Source organism: Musca domestica, unplaced genomic scaffold (assembly GCF_030504385.1).
Source record: "Musca domestica strain aabys unplaced genomic scaffold, Musca_domestica.polishedcontigs.V.1.1 57, whole genome shotgun sequence".
NCBI classification, from domain to species: domain Eukaryota; kingdom Metazoa; phylum Arthropoda; class Insecta; order Diptera; family Muscidae; genus Musca; species Musca domestica.
In genome coordinates, this window is record NW_026712358.1 from 1,423,219 (window position 1) to 1,436,587 (window position 13,369).

Genomic DNA, 13,369 nt, shown 5'->3' on the forward strand with positions numbered 1-13,369 from the left:
ATAGAAATAATTTTTTCCGGTAATTTCTATTCCCTTCCTTAAAAATTAGTGTAGCATGGAAACATGACCTACATCATGGTACAATGAAGACAAGCTAGGCTAACTTTGAAAAATTTGCAAGTATAGAAGTCTACCTGTTGGGCTTGAAATATCAGAATTGCTATCAAAACATTCAAAAAACCAAACAACTTGTTGTATTGATTTTGAATATATAATTGAAAACCGCAAAAACTAAATAAAATAAAATTTTTTTTCAAAATAATTTTCTATATATCTCTAAAGGTTTATTTCGCAACAAAAACTGTAGATTTTGTCGATGCAGTAAGCATTTTGCAAACACCCGAATTTGAATATTTTCTGAACAATTTTTTTATTATTGAAAAGAATACACACACATAAACAAATAAAGTTGGCTTATAAAGCCAAGAAAATAGGCAAATTAAAATCATATGATATCATAGCCCTACCTTGATTTTATATAAGGTCGGCTTCTGACAACTAAGTTTGCTTTCAAAAAGATATTTTGATTTGAAATTCAAAGAGAGTCAAATCACAATAGTGCAAATCCTACTAAGTCTACTGGCAAATTAGTGCCAAAAGTGGTCATCCTGGCCGACCCTATAAAGGTCTTTCATGGATATACATTTTTTTTGTATCAAAGTGTTTTTATAGTACTTTTTGGTAACCAATCCTCTAAAACATCCATGATAACATGAACTCGATCCGACTAAAAGTTAAAATCTATAAAAAAGTGCATTCCCCCCTCCTCTGTGCATTTCTACATTAGTAAGAGATTTTCCACATTCAAGTAACGATATACTCACACATATTATTATTAACTTTGATATATTTATTTCAAAATCAATTTAATCGTCTTTGCAAACATTTATCGGTTCAACCACCATCTGCGAAAATATATTAACGGATAATATCGAAAATAATACGCAATTATGGGAACCAATGTTTGTGCAATTTTATTTTTTTGAGAGCATTGTTTCTCATATTTTTTTTTCAAATCTTTTGGTTTTCTCTACACACAAATACACACTCATAAACATACTATTTTAAGTGTCTTGAGTGTACGATGACTACTAGCTAACATGTCGGCTCGTAGATATTACTGTCCATCTTCCATGGACAATAATAGGCAGAAGATATTTTCCAAAATGTGTTTGTTTGGCATTAGTTATCAACCTTGAAGAATTATATCTTCCACACACGTCATCTTTTACAAAAGCGAAAAAAAACTGAAAAAAGAATTAAAAGGCCATAGACCTTTGGCTGGTGAAGAACCAAGAATGAATAGCTGGCAAATATGAAGGTATGAATATAAGTATATAATAAATAATAAAAAAAAAACAACAACTGGGATTCGTAAAAAAATACAAAGAAGGCTTAAAACATAAGAAAGCCAACTAGCTTTACACAATTATTTCAGAATACTTCAACGAGTTTTCCTGAAAAGGTAAACGCAATATCAAAACATCAGAGAAAAGGGGAAAATTGAGAATTCAATTGTCTGGAACTATTGCATGTTCGTTCTCCCCATCTAAGCAAGTACTTTTTGGTGTAAATAGTTTCGGTTTTTATTTTTTTGATTTCAATAAAACCATAAGGGAAGCTATCAGCAGATCCCTTCAGCAACAACAATCACATAATAGTGAGCACTTGCAATGTTGGTAGGCTGGCTGGCTGATTGGTTGGCACGTAATGTTGTAATAAAAGGTTATGTGACTGCAAAATTGCAACAACTACAGCTCCAACCCCAGCTGCTTATTTATGTAGTGCCGCCGTCTTTTGGTTCAGTGCAGATCACTTGAGTTCGGTTTCATTTGGCTGGAATTTTCGTTACACTTGTTGCTTGTCGTGGCCTTTTGTTCTTCTTCTGTCTGCGGATGATTGTTCTGCTATTCCATTCGCATATTTTCCTCGGCATTAGTTTTATGCTTCAGTGATTTTATGCATAAATTATGTTTAATTTCGTTTGTTCGCAGCCACAGTACAAAATTCTTTCAAACTCACAGCAGACACTTATTTTCCTCGTGTAAACGGGGGAAAAACATGATGAAAAACTCCCCTCTCCGGTTTGGCCTTTCATCGCAGCTTAGCTTCCAAGCTTCGCTTAGTTTCCATTCCCCCTTTTTGTCTAGCCATTAACCTCGACTTGCTGCTAAACACAAATAAAGATAATTTATGTAAATGTTACATTCTTCGTAGCGGCTGCTGCTGCTGTTGATGGTGTGGCTATTGCTATTGTTGTTGCTGCTGTTTTTGCCACTCTGTTGTCTTCTCCATTAATATTCTTTCACAGATACTAAATTTTACACATAACATCCATTCACCAGATGGCAATTAATTATTTTTTTGAGTGAGTGTGTGTGTGTGTGTTTTTGCGTTAGGTGTATTTGTCGAGGAAAATGGCGTATGAAATCACAACTTTTAGCTAATTTTTGGGATATTCAGTTTATATTTCCGCTTATGAATGAATATTTCGGAAATGTTACTGGGTTTCCTACTTGGGCAAACTTTACCGATTCACTCTAAATATCAAATTTGAAATTTACTTTTGAGGAAGGCAACGTTTTATTGATATAATGAACTTTAAACTGGGTAAAGAAAAGCACAAATTGAAAAGTATATGTCGAATTACCGACAAATGTATATCCCTCCATGGAGCTATTATAAGTTCTCCATTCCGTTGGTCCACTCATCGAAATAATAATTTAAGGCGTAACAAAGTACAAATATTCTTGGTCAGCGTAAAATTCTGTTCGTTCCGCAGAAATGGTTCGAAAAGTAAAGAAGCGACTTGATCGAAACCCGCGTCGCAGTGGCCGAAAATGGTTCGTGAGCTGAACATATCGCAATATTCCATTCGGCAAATATTGAAAAATGAACTCGGGGTAAAGCCATTGAAATTCCAAAAAGTGCATGTGATGGTGTGGACCGCCATATCAGCCGATGGTCGATATCTGCTCGTTTTGATCGACAATGGCATTAGAATAAATGCCGAATATTATCTCGAAAATATTCTTCAGGGTGTATTAAAGCCTTGGGCACGCAAATATTTTTACCGCAGACCTTGGACATTCCAACAGGACTCAGTACGCGTCACCCAAGAATGGTTACAACATGAGGTTCCTCCAGCGCACAATGGCCACCAATCGATCACTTAAAGCAAGTGCTCCGCCTGGAATGGTCCAAAATACCACAGAGCAACATTTGGGCAGCGTGCGATGGTTTCATTGACCGTTTGAAGGCCTTAATTCGTGCCAAAGGTGACCAATTCGAACAAAAATTGACGCTATTTCCAACTTTATTTGCTTTTATTCAATAAAATTTAAAAAAATGTAAAAATGATGACGTTTGACTTTGTTGCATTTTTGGAGGCAATTATGTAAATAGGATCCTTCGATGTTGCCTTTTACAGGCCCATCCACCATCCGAAGTGAAATATACTAAAACTCTTCGAACGTACAAGTTTTCAAGGTTGAAGGCATTTGACCGAAGTTATTATAATTTTCCAGTATAATAATTGGAAATGAAAAATATTTAAATTTACCAAACTTTTAAAATTAGTTCACATTTTAACTATATTATTAAATAGGTTTGCAGATATATTAAAAACTTGGATATGGTATTTTCGAGCTGTATTTGATGTTCGGAATCAAAAATCATTTTTGTGGAGAGCATATTACACAAACGGATGAAACATACATATGGGAGATATAGATATATCTGAACTGATTTCCATCAACATTTGAAGTACTTGATATTAGTCAATTGAGGCACAATAAACCTGAAATCGGATAAAGATATAAATGGGAGCTATATTCACATCTGAACCGATCTTGACACACTTATTTCTGAGCTGTATTTGATATCTGGTACCAAAGATCATTATTGTGGACTGTATAATACGCATTTGAGGGACCTAAAACCCCAAATAGGATGAAACATATGTATGGAAGCTATAGCTAAATCTTGATGTACTTGCTTCAAGACTGAATTCGGTAGGATGTGCCAAAATGCAAGTCATTTTAACTGATAGTGGCCCTTTGATGCCCAATTAACCCGAAATCGGTTAAAGATATATATTGTAGCCATATCTAAATTTTGGCCGATTATATCCAACTTCAATAGGATTCGTCCTGTAAAATATCATCTCGATCGAGCAATAAATGCGAATGAATCCATTAATTGGTAATGAATTTTTTTGCTGAAATATTTAAACTTTACATGTCTACTAACTTATAATGTTATCTTCGTCGTTCATAAAAAATGCAGCTATTTATTATCGAACACAAAAGATAGATAAAGATAGTTATCATTATACTCATAATATGCCTTATTTAAATAACGTTTTATTGTAAAAATACTGGTCATAACAAGTTTTTGTGTAGAAGAAAGTGAATCCTAGCCATATATTAGGATTTTGCATATCGCGTGAAATGAAGCAAATAATAACTATAAAATGTGTCAAGAATTAGATACGCAGGGTCTTTTTGGGCTATGCAACAAGGGTTTTTGAACACACACCTAGGCTTCAAATTGCCAGAATAATAGTGGCCTCTGAGATTTTAAGGCTTATTCGAAGAAATTACTAAATCTCGACTTTTTCAGGAGCAATAATTATTAGGGGAATAGTTGTTGGTATAGTAATTTGCTTGATTAATAAGTCAGATTGGAATTTTTTTAGTAGCCATAAAAACAATGTCGTTTTTTGCGTGTCATACATTTTTTAATAATAAAGCTCAGGAATTAATGCTGCAGAATCCGATGTGATTATTCTCAACTATAAGGTCTTACTCTGTAAAATTCGAAATTCTTACACAAAAAAAGAAAATTCAACTTTCCACAAACTAATCGAATGAATGCAAAAGGTTAAGTCCATGTCCTTTTCAGATGCTGTGGCCATTGCAAGATTAGACGTTGTTCCATTCCATAATTCGCCTTCGTAGCCAACGATTACATGAAGCTCTTTTTGGATTATGACTTGGTTGCTGTTGCGGCTGTTTGTATTTCCCTCCGACCAAAATGGGCACCAACAATGTGCTGCATGACAGAGCGTAAAGCGAGTACGCTTGCCCACATGGCATGTGAATATCGCCTCATTGACAATTTAAAGTGTTTTGTTGCCAGCAATTTACCAATTTGAGCAACACATGCACCATGTCTGGCAGTTAGCGTCACCAGCACTACAACGACCGACCACCACCTCCAACGTCTCAAATGTGGCGTAAATATCAAAAAGGTGCCGTGCATCCAACGCACGCACTTATGGGAATGAAGTCACACAATTCGATTGAGAAGCGATTAAGAGAGTCAACGAATTGTTGGTCACTACGGAGTAAAGTGTAAACTTCGAAACTTTTGATATTTTGGACAATAACGAAAATGTACTATTGTGCAACACTCGTCTACTACTCGTGCAACATATTTTGAAAAATGTTCACAAACGTGTGTGCCACAAGTAGGGTTCTAAATCCAAAACGAGGCTAATTCCAAAAAGAATCCAAAAAATAATGAAATGCATTCCTGTACAAGTGCTGCCGTTGCATTACCATTGGCCATAAAAGGATTTCCACTTGCATTGTGTTTTCCTGGAGTCGGGTCGAATATTGGCATGTTTAGTCCAACACTGCCTGCGCACACTCCGCGACACACACAGACACATCCATTGCCTGCAACAGATGCAAAATGTAAGTGAACACCAGGAATGCTGTGTCCGAGAATTCACCACGATCCATACACAAAACAATCAGCAGCAGCAGTTCAGTGCTGCGAATTTAGGCGGCCATAAGATCGGACCAACATACTCGCACATAAGCTGCTGACCAAGCTCATTTGCCTCGCCATTGAAACGTTTAGTGAATTTGAACAACACCAAAACGGCGAGTAGTTAACAAACAGATGTTAATACTGTGGTGATTGGGATTCGGAATACCGACTCCTGGGATTTACGAAATTTTTAACAAGGCTATCATTTAGGACAAGAAACGTTGATAATGTTATCTGTCCCCTAGGATTTGTAAGCAGAATTTAAATACCAATCAGGGTTCTATTAATGGTAGAATACTTGCAATGAATGCGGGTGCGAGTCAAATCTTCAAAAATTATTTGAAAACCTATTTAAGTTGGTTTTAAAAAATGAAACGGATGCCACTTTTGGCAACTTGGGCCTCAAACCTATATAAAGGACTCTTGTTGATTGGAATTAACCAAGGGACCATATTAACTACATTAAATTTATCGGGGTCAATGAAAATGCGGCCGCTCGTCATGATAATATTTGTTAGTTTGTCAATCTACACCACTACTACACCACGTATTTTAGTATAATAATATTTTTAGGATTAATTCTTTTAATCTGGATGAAAAGTTTGAAGATTTTTTTGGAGGAAAATATGTAAATTTCCTTTTTTTAAATACCTTTTGCTACTATATGAGCAAAGGATTTGCATTTTCTATGGGGAAGTCATTTCTGAAGTGTTCTGTATTAAATTATAACTACTTATTTCGATCTGAACATGTACACCCAAAATTTTTATCTACCATGACCAAACAAGAAATGTCGTTTATTTTCAAATTAACGCGAGAAAATTCAACTCTGTACTAGAGTCTGCAACAATTGGATTTGAATATAGGTATATATTTTTTTAATTAATATTTTGGGAAAACGAAAAACATGAATGGATTGTTGGGATTTTTCCACAAAATCGAGTTCAAGATATATAGTTTTTTACCAATATTATAAAATGTTTTGCCTCTCTAACTCGAAAATAAAAATTTTTGTTGCAATTGAATTTCAAATAGTGTTAAATTGTTATTTTTTATTCAAAACAATACACACACATATATACAAACTGTTTAACTATTTTGACAGAATTGGAACATCATTGTATTTGGGAAATGCAGGGTCCGCCAAATAATATTTTATTTTTGAAAATGCGATAAAAAACAAACTACTTAATATTTTCCGATTTTTTTTTACGTACAATTTTGTTAAAGTGTCAATTAATCTCTGGCTTGTCGACGCAACACTTATTTTTAACGGCAGCCACATATAATTGCATAACGGTGTAAATCGCGGCTCTGAGGTAAGCAACCGCTTTAGGTCTGCTGCTGATAATACGATATTTAACAAGTTAAAAAGCAGTAGCAAGTCAAAAAGCAGGCCGGGTTGAACTTTGAATACCCTCCACAATTTGGAACGAATTTTGACATATTAAAAAAGTAATAAAACAGATAAAAAAGATAATAGAATAGAAAAATAAAATATTGGGAGTTACAGTTATTTTGGGGTCCATACGAAGACCTGGACCTGCATAGACAATTTTCTGTTATACATTGTGGTATCTATTAGGAACTTCAAATACGAAATTTGAAATGGGAACAAAACATCGAATGTAGCTTCAGCTGTGTGGCATGAAGCGCCGTCCCGCAAAATCCAATTGTTGCCAATATTCTCATCTTCAATTTTTGTGAATAATAATAAAAATGGGCCATATAGGTATACATTTGAATATAGCCGCCATATGAACAGAACATAAACTGCTGTAAATTGTCAGTTGGTGTTCCGTATGTGTAGGAAAAATCCTTGCAATGAATTGTACTATAACCTCACCCCTATATTCGATATTTTGATGATTTGCGTCAAATTTGTCATCGGAATTCTGTCAAATTTGATATTTGGAGTTCTTAATGAATACCACCACCACTGAGAAAAAATAGCTTTTACAGGTACGTGGTTTTGCATAACACCAATATCACTGGACAATTCGAAAATTCGAGATGAATCACCACTGTTTGGCTTCAAAAAACATGCTGCCACTGTGCAGACAATCTAGCTCGTTCGTTTCATCGTTTCGGTATCATCATCCTTTACAGCTCCCATTGTGAAATGTTCCGTGTTTGTTTGGTTGGATGTAACTTTTGGAAATCTCTTGTTACGGTAAAGCATTTAATGAGCGTTCTTTCGCAATTATCTACTTATGGCTACAATGGCCACAACTGCGCAGAAGATTCAAATGCTGCTGACGATGTCTATTCGTCTAAACATGGAACAAAGTAGAGCATCGGAAAATTGGTTAGCAGTTTTGTTGTTATTTGTTGTTGTTATCTGTGAACATTTGTTAAAAGAACAGCCTAATTTTCATTTCGTAATATTTGACATGACCTGTAATTTGCAAAGGGCTTTCACAGGCCACTAAAAGAAAAACAGTCACTCCAGTAGGGTTAGGTGGCAGAGGGAGAAGGAGATGAAGATGGATAGCATTCAGTCTAAAACGTGCCACGATGTCAAAGTAGTCACTGTCGTTGCTTTGCAACAATTACACTTTGGTGGGAATCAAACAAATGTTTGATAGACCCCTGAACTTCGTCTTGGAGGAAGTGTAACGGGCATAGATGGCGAATCAGCGGTTGGCCGGATGGATGAGCTTCATTTGATTTGCATTGTTGAGAATAAAGTGCCGTTGAGCGTTTTGTCGACATAATAATTCTGGCTAATAGTTTGAAGGGAATAATTGAAAATTTTGGGAAAATTCATTTGTCATTGCATTGAAGATGTGGAACAGTCGCTTATTAACGGTCGGAAAAATGATCATTAGCATCTGTGACCGTTTCTCTGTACAATACATGCATTGTGCAGTTCACTGGTTTAATCTGTTATATCAGAAAAGACAGATTGTATGCATGAATATGAGCTTACCAGTGGTACAGTAAGAAGTTAGAACAGCTTCGTAAGACTACAGCCCTAATGCCCACTTCCTGTCAAAATTGTTGAAAATTAAATGCAATATGTTGTTCTCATTTCTCAAAAAATAGAAATCAGCTGGTAGCTCTACCTTACCTTTTCATTGTGCCATGAGCTTACCAGCTTTAGTTGTTTCCAAATATTAAAGATGTTCTTGAAATTGTTCAACCATTTTGTGTTTTTTTTTTTAAATCGAGAACAATTTACAGACCTTCTTCCTTCTCAATGGTTTAAATTTTGAAAAATGCCTAAAATTGTTATTTTCCTGGTAAAGTTGAATCCTATTGCCACACCAAATATTTTTGCAGTTTGTCACTATGTACCGTTCCCGCCAACCAAAAACAGAGAAACCAACTCAAATCCTCCCCTGGGGAAATGACAATTTGTTATATGCTTTTATGGCTTGACAACATGGCTTCTATTGGTCACTTAGCGTCAAGTTTTGCTCTTTACAGAGGTTGTTGTTACTGTTGTTCATTGTTAAATAAGATGTTGTGTTTGACATTTATGAACTGCCAATTGATAAGTGGAACATGAAATTGTATATGCTTCAAGTTTTTAGATCATTAACCTATAGCACCAACAAAATATCGAAATACATATAGACATACTCCACTATTTATTTTCATATTTATGGGATACTGTGTGCTCTCTTAAAAGGTGACAACTTAGAACTATCTAAAAAATAATTTGCCAACCACGTTCACATTCTCCTTCAATATTCGTATATTTTATTGGCAAGAATATTGACATATGTCGAATAATTTTAAAATAGCAGTTTTGGGCGACCGCATTTTACCAACCATGCTCATCATGACCACCTCCGCCGTCACTACTTTTCTTTTCAGATTTCTTCCATTTTTTCTTCTCACTTTCTTCTTTCTTTTTGTCATCGCCATGTTCGTGACCCCACTTCTTTTTCTCTTCGTGCTTTTTCTTGTGGCCTTTGTGGCCCTTCTTCTTATGGCCCTTGTGGCTGTGACCCTTCTTACCATATTTTTCTTCTTCTTCGGATTTTTTCTTGCCGCCTTTCTTGTGATGTTTTCCCTTTTTGTGGTGGTCGCCCTTCTCGAATTCACCGTGCTTCTCTTCGTCGCCCTCGTCGTGCTTTTCATCATAGTATTTCTTTTCTTTTTTGTCCTCGTCCAGTTTGTGGACGTGATGTTTTCCCTTTATGGAGTGTCCTTTCTTATATGAGCCATGGTCTTCAAACTCATGTCCCTTTTCGCCTTTATCGCCCTTTTTGTGTTTCTTGTGGTGCTCGGAACCCTTCTTGTGCTTCTTTTCGTGACCTTCCTCTTCTTCATGTTCACCCTTTTTGCCCTCCTCGTCATGGTGACCTTTTTCGCCCTTGGCATGTTCCTCTTCCTCTTTGTGGTGCTTCTTACTCTTCTCTCCTTTTTCCTCTTCGTGTTTACTGGACTTTTCTTCACTTGATTCGGATTCATAGCTTTCCTCTTCCTCCTTTTCTTCCTTATCGTAATGTTTCGATTCCGACGGTGTCAAATCCTGAGAATGGTAGACATTCTCTATGGCCAGCCATGGTACAACATCTTTTAGGTCTAGTTGAGATAATCTAGGCGTAAGACTACCGGCTGCTGCCAAGTCCAATAGTGGACCCCATATTATTGAAGAACTCAGTAAACACCAGCTTAGCAATGCTAGTCGCCCCATCTTGCAATTTCTGGCAAGTCGAATATCTCACCGACTGCGACTAATTTATTTTTGCCACCCAGACGTCTTTTTATTGAAATTAGCAAAGATATTGTCGCGATGGTCATCGAAGCGTTGAAATAATTTCTGTTGTGAAATGTTGTCATTTCGATTCGGTTTATCGGTTGTGGTCACTTCAAAATAATTACGGAAATTTCAAAAAAACAACTTTTTTTCAACTTCCAAAGTTCCGGACCTAAAATTCGAATTGCATTCCATGGTTGGGAAAAATACCATTGATCTATGCGAATCGCTCTTTCTTGGTGCAACAGATGGCCTGGCACATCTGTTGAGCCCCCACTCCAACATTGAGATGTTGTTCCCTTTGGTCATTGCCTTAAGTGTGCATTTGGAAAGTGTTTGCACACTTGTGGCCACCATTTTGCTGGTAAAAAGAACCAATTCAATAACTGTGTAAGAAAATCTGTAGCTAGGCAGAGACCAGCAGTATATGGAAGACATCATGCACCTGTGAACAGTTTTTGTTTTCCACTTCCACTTGTGCCGCCCGATGCTTTTGTTTCTGTTATTTTTCAGTCTCCTCGTTTTTATCTTTGAGAGAACAGTGATTTTTTGGGGCGAAAGGGGAGGCCTATTATTATAAACTTTAAAAAGTATCAGAAATATGTAAAGTTGTATTGGGACTAGGATAAAACCTATACCAAGTCTGGAGCAGTACCAAAATGTAATGTTTTGAAAATATCCTTTAACTAACAAGGCGATTAGACGGTTTTGTTGCGATGATGCTTCTATATCTGGATTGAAAATTGGATATGCAGGTCAACGTCTTCGTATAGCCCCAATAGAACGATTCCTCCTTTTATTCGGCATATTTATGATTTTACGGACATTATATACAAGATCTTTTTCAAATTTCATATTTGAAGTTCGTGCAGCACCCAGCAGCCTATGACAGAAAATTACATATGCAAGTCCATATCTTCGTGTAGTACCTAAATAACAGTACCTGCCTATATTCGACATTTGGGTGATTTTAGCTACATTGTTCTCCGGAATTGTTTCAAATTTCTTATTTGCACTTCGATATGGGTACTACAGTCTGTGACATGGACCTCAAAATTAAGTTAACTCACTATATTCTGTATTTTTAAGCATTTTGCTGAATTTTTAATGGATTATATTTTTTATTTACATATTTTATTTATTTATTATTTTATTTATTTATTTTTTTTTTTTGGAAAATTTACAAATTCGTTCCGTATGGTAAAGGATATTTAGAGTTTGGCCCGGTCGAACTAACTACTTTTTAATTTGTTATTCTACTCATCATCGAAAGAAGCATATTTTAAAATTCGTCATTTCGTGTGTAACACCTCCAAATATGGGTCGGAAACCCCATAATGTATATACATTCTAATTTCGATTAAATTATATCCCTCTGTTTGTCTGCTGAAATACAGTCCTATTTATTTGACATAGAGTTTGAAATTATGTTATTTCTACGATGCTTGGTATTGGAAATAACCTATCTCCGTTCACGTGTTCATATAGCCTCTATATAACGAATAAAATTCTATATTTTGATTAATTGATTTAACCTGTTCTAGACAAATATGGCTTAGGTTTTCCACCCACTTTTCGGTATTTTTATAATAATTTGATACATTTTTCTTAAATTCTTTAAAATATGGTACTGGACAAATAACAACCTCTATAGCAGAAAATTGTCTATGAAGGTTCACGTTTTTGTATAGCACCCCAATTTGTTCGATTGGAACAACACTTGAGATTTGGGAAGGTATAATTCCACCTTTAATTTGAGGGTTTCTACAGCTATGTATTAGGTTTGATCTCATTAATGTCTTGAATCACTCTGGGCGATATAAAGCAAATATTTGCTCTAATTTAAATTCTAAACTGCTTTCCTTTACGAGTAATGAGCCAATGGACTTGAACATATTTTCGCAGGAAAAATCAAATCTATGCTTTCCACTGTCACCGGTTTGGAAACGGCTTTGACTTGAGCTGAATCTCGCTTGTTTTAGGTTCTATGTTCTGTGCATTAATTTGCAACAAATTGTAACCGTCCTAAGATTCTTGTTTTCTTTCTTCTTTCATTCTCTTTTCAGCTCATTCGTGGCTGTTTAGTTTTGCCATGCTCCGTGGTGCTTGGAAATGCATTCATACTTGAGAAAAGTATAATTTTCTAAATACCGTAATAATGTTAATGTGGCTTTGCTGTTTTTATTTTATTTTTTCAGTTCAAGATTTTTTTCTCCATTTCATCACTTTGGGAAAAGTCCCAGGTCAATTTAGCAGAAGTCGGTTCACATCCAGAAAATCAGATGTTCCATGGAAGGAGATGGATGAGTGGCAAGGTGAGAGCACGCGGTTGACTTTTTCCAATGACATTCACAGCGATGCTGGTTGGATGGATGGATGGATGAATGGTGCGTTTGAATTTCCGTTCTTCACTGACAATCTCCCCTCCCCCCTCGCATGGAACGGCTTTGGCTAATTTCATGTGAAAATAATAAGTGTGCAAATATTTTCATAGCAATTTTCTACTTAAAATATTAGAAATGATGACCATGTGGCGATGAGGTGATTTGACGATGACCAATGGTCTTGGCTGCAAGAATGACGCTGCTGTCAATGATGAACAAACTTTTGACTTTATTACTATTTCATAAGTTTCCTTTCCGCATCGGAATTTCTAGGCAGCATCTGTAGTTGGAAGTCAACGAACCATGGAGAATGCATTGCTCTTAACAATTGTAACACTGTGTGACTCATTCGCTGAATAAAAAATAATTGGAGTTTTTGAAAGAATAATCCGCTGTCAAAAATTGCAAACCATTTACTATAAACAAAATTATTACACATTCTTTCCCGGCCGACATCTGTGAACACACAACCCAATGTTGAGACACAATC

The 13,369-nt window shown here is 35.9% G+C and overlaps 1 protein-coding gene across 1 annotated transcript; it reads right to left on the reverse strand.

Moving 5' to 3' along the window:
- Window positions 1-9,553: 9,553 nt before the first annotated feature.
- Window positions 9,554-10,432, reverse strand: LOC131805480 (cilia- and flagella-associated protein 251-like). Its single transcript, XM_059128678.1, has one exon. The coding sequence runs from the start codon at window positions 10,430-10,432 to the stop codon at window positions 9,554-9,556; it is 879 nt and encodes a 292-aa protein (XP_058984661.1).
- Between the last annotated feature and the right edge of the window lie 2,937 nt (window positions 10,433-13,369).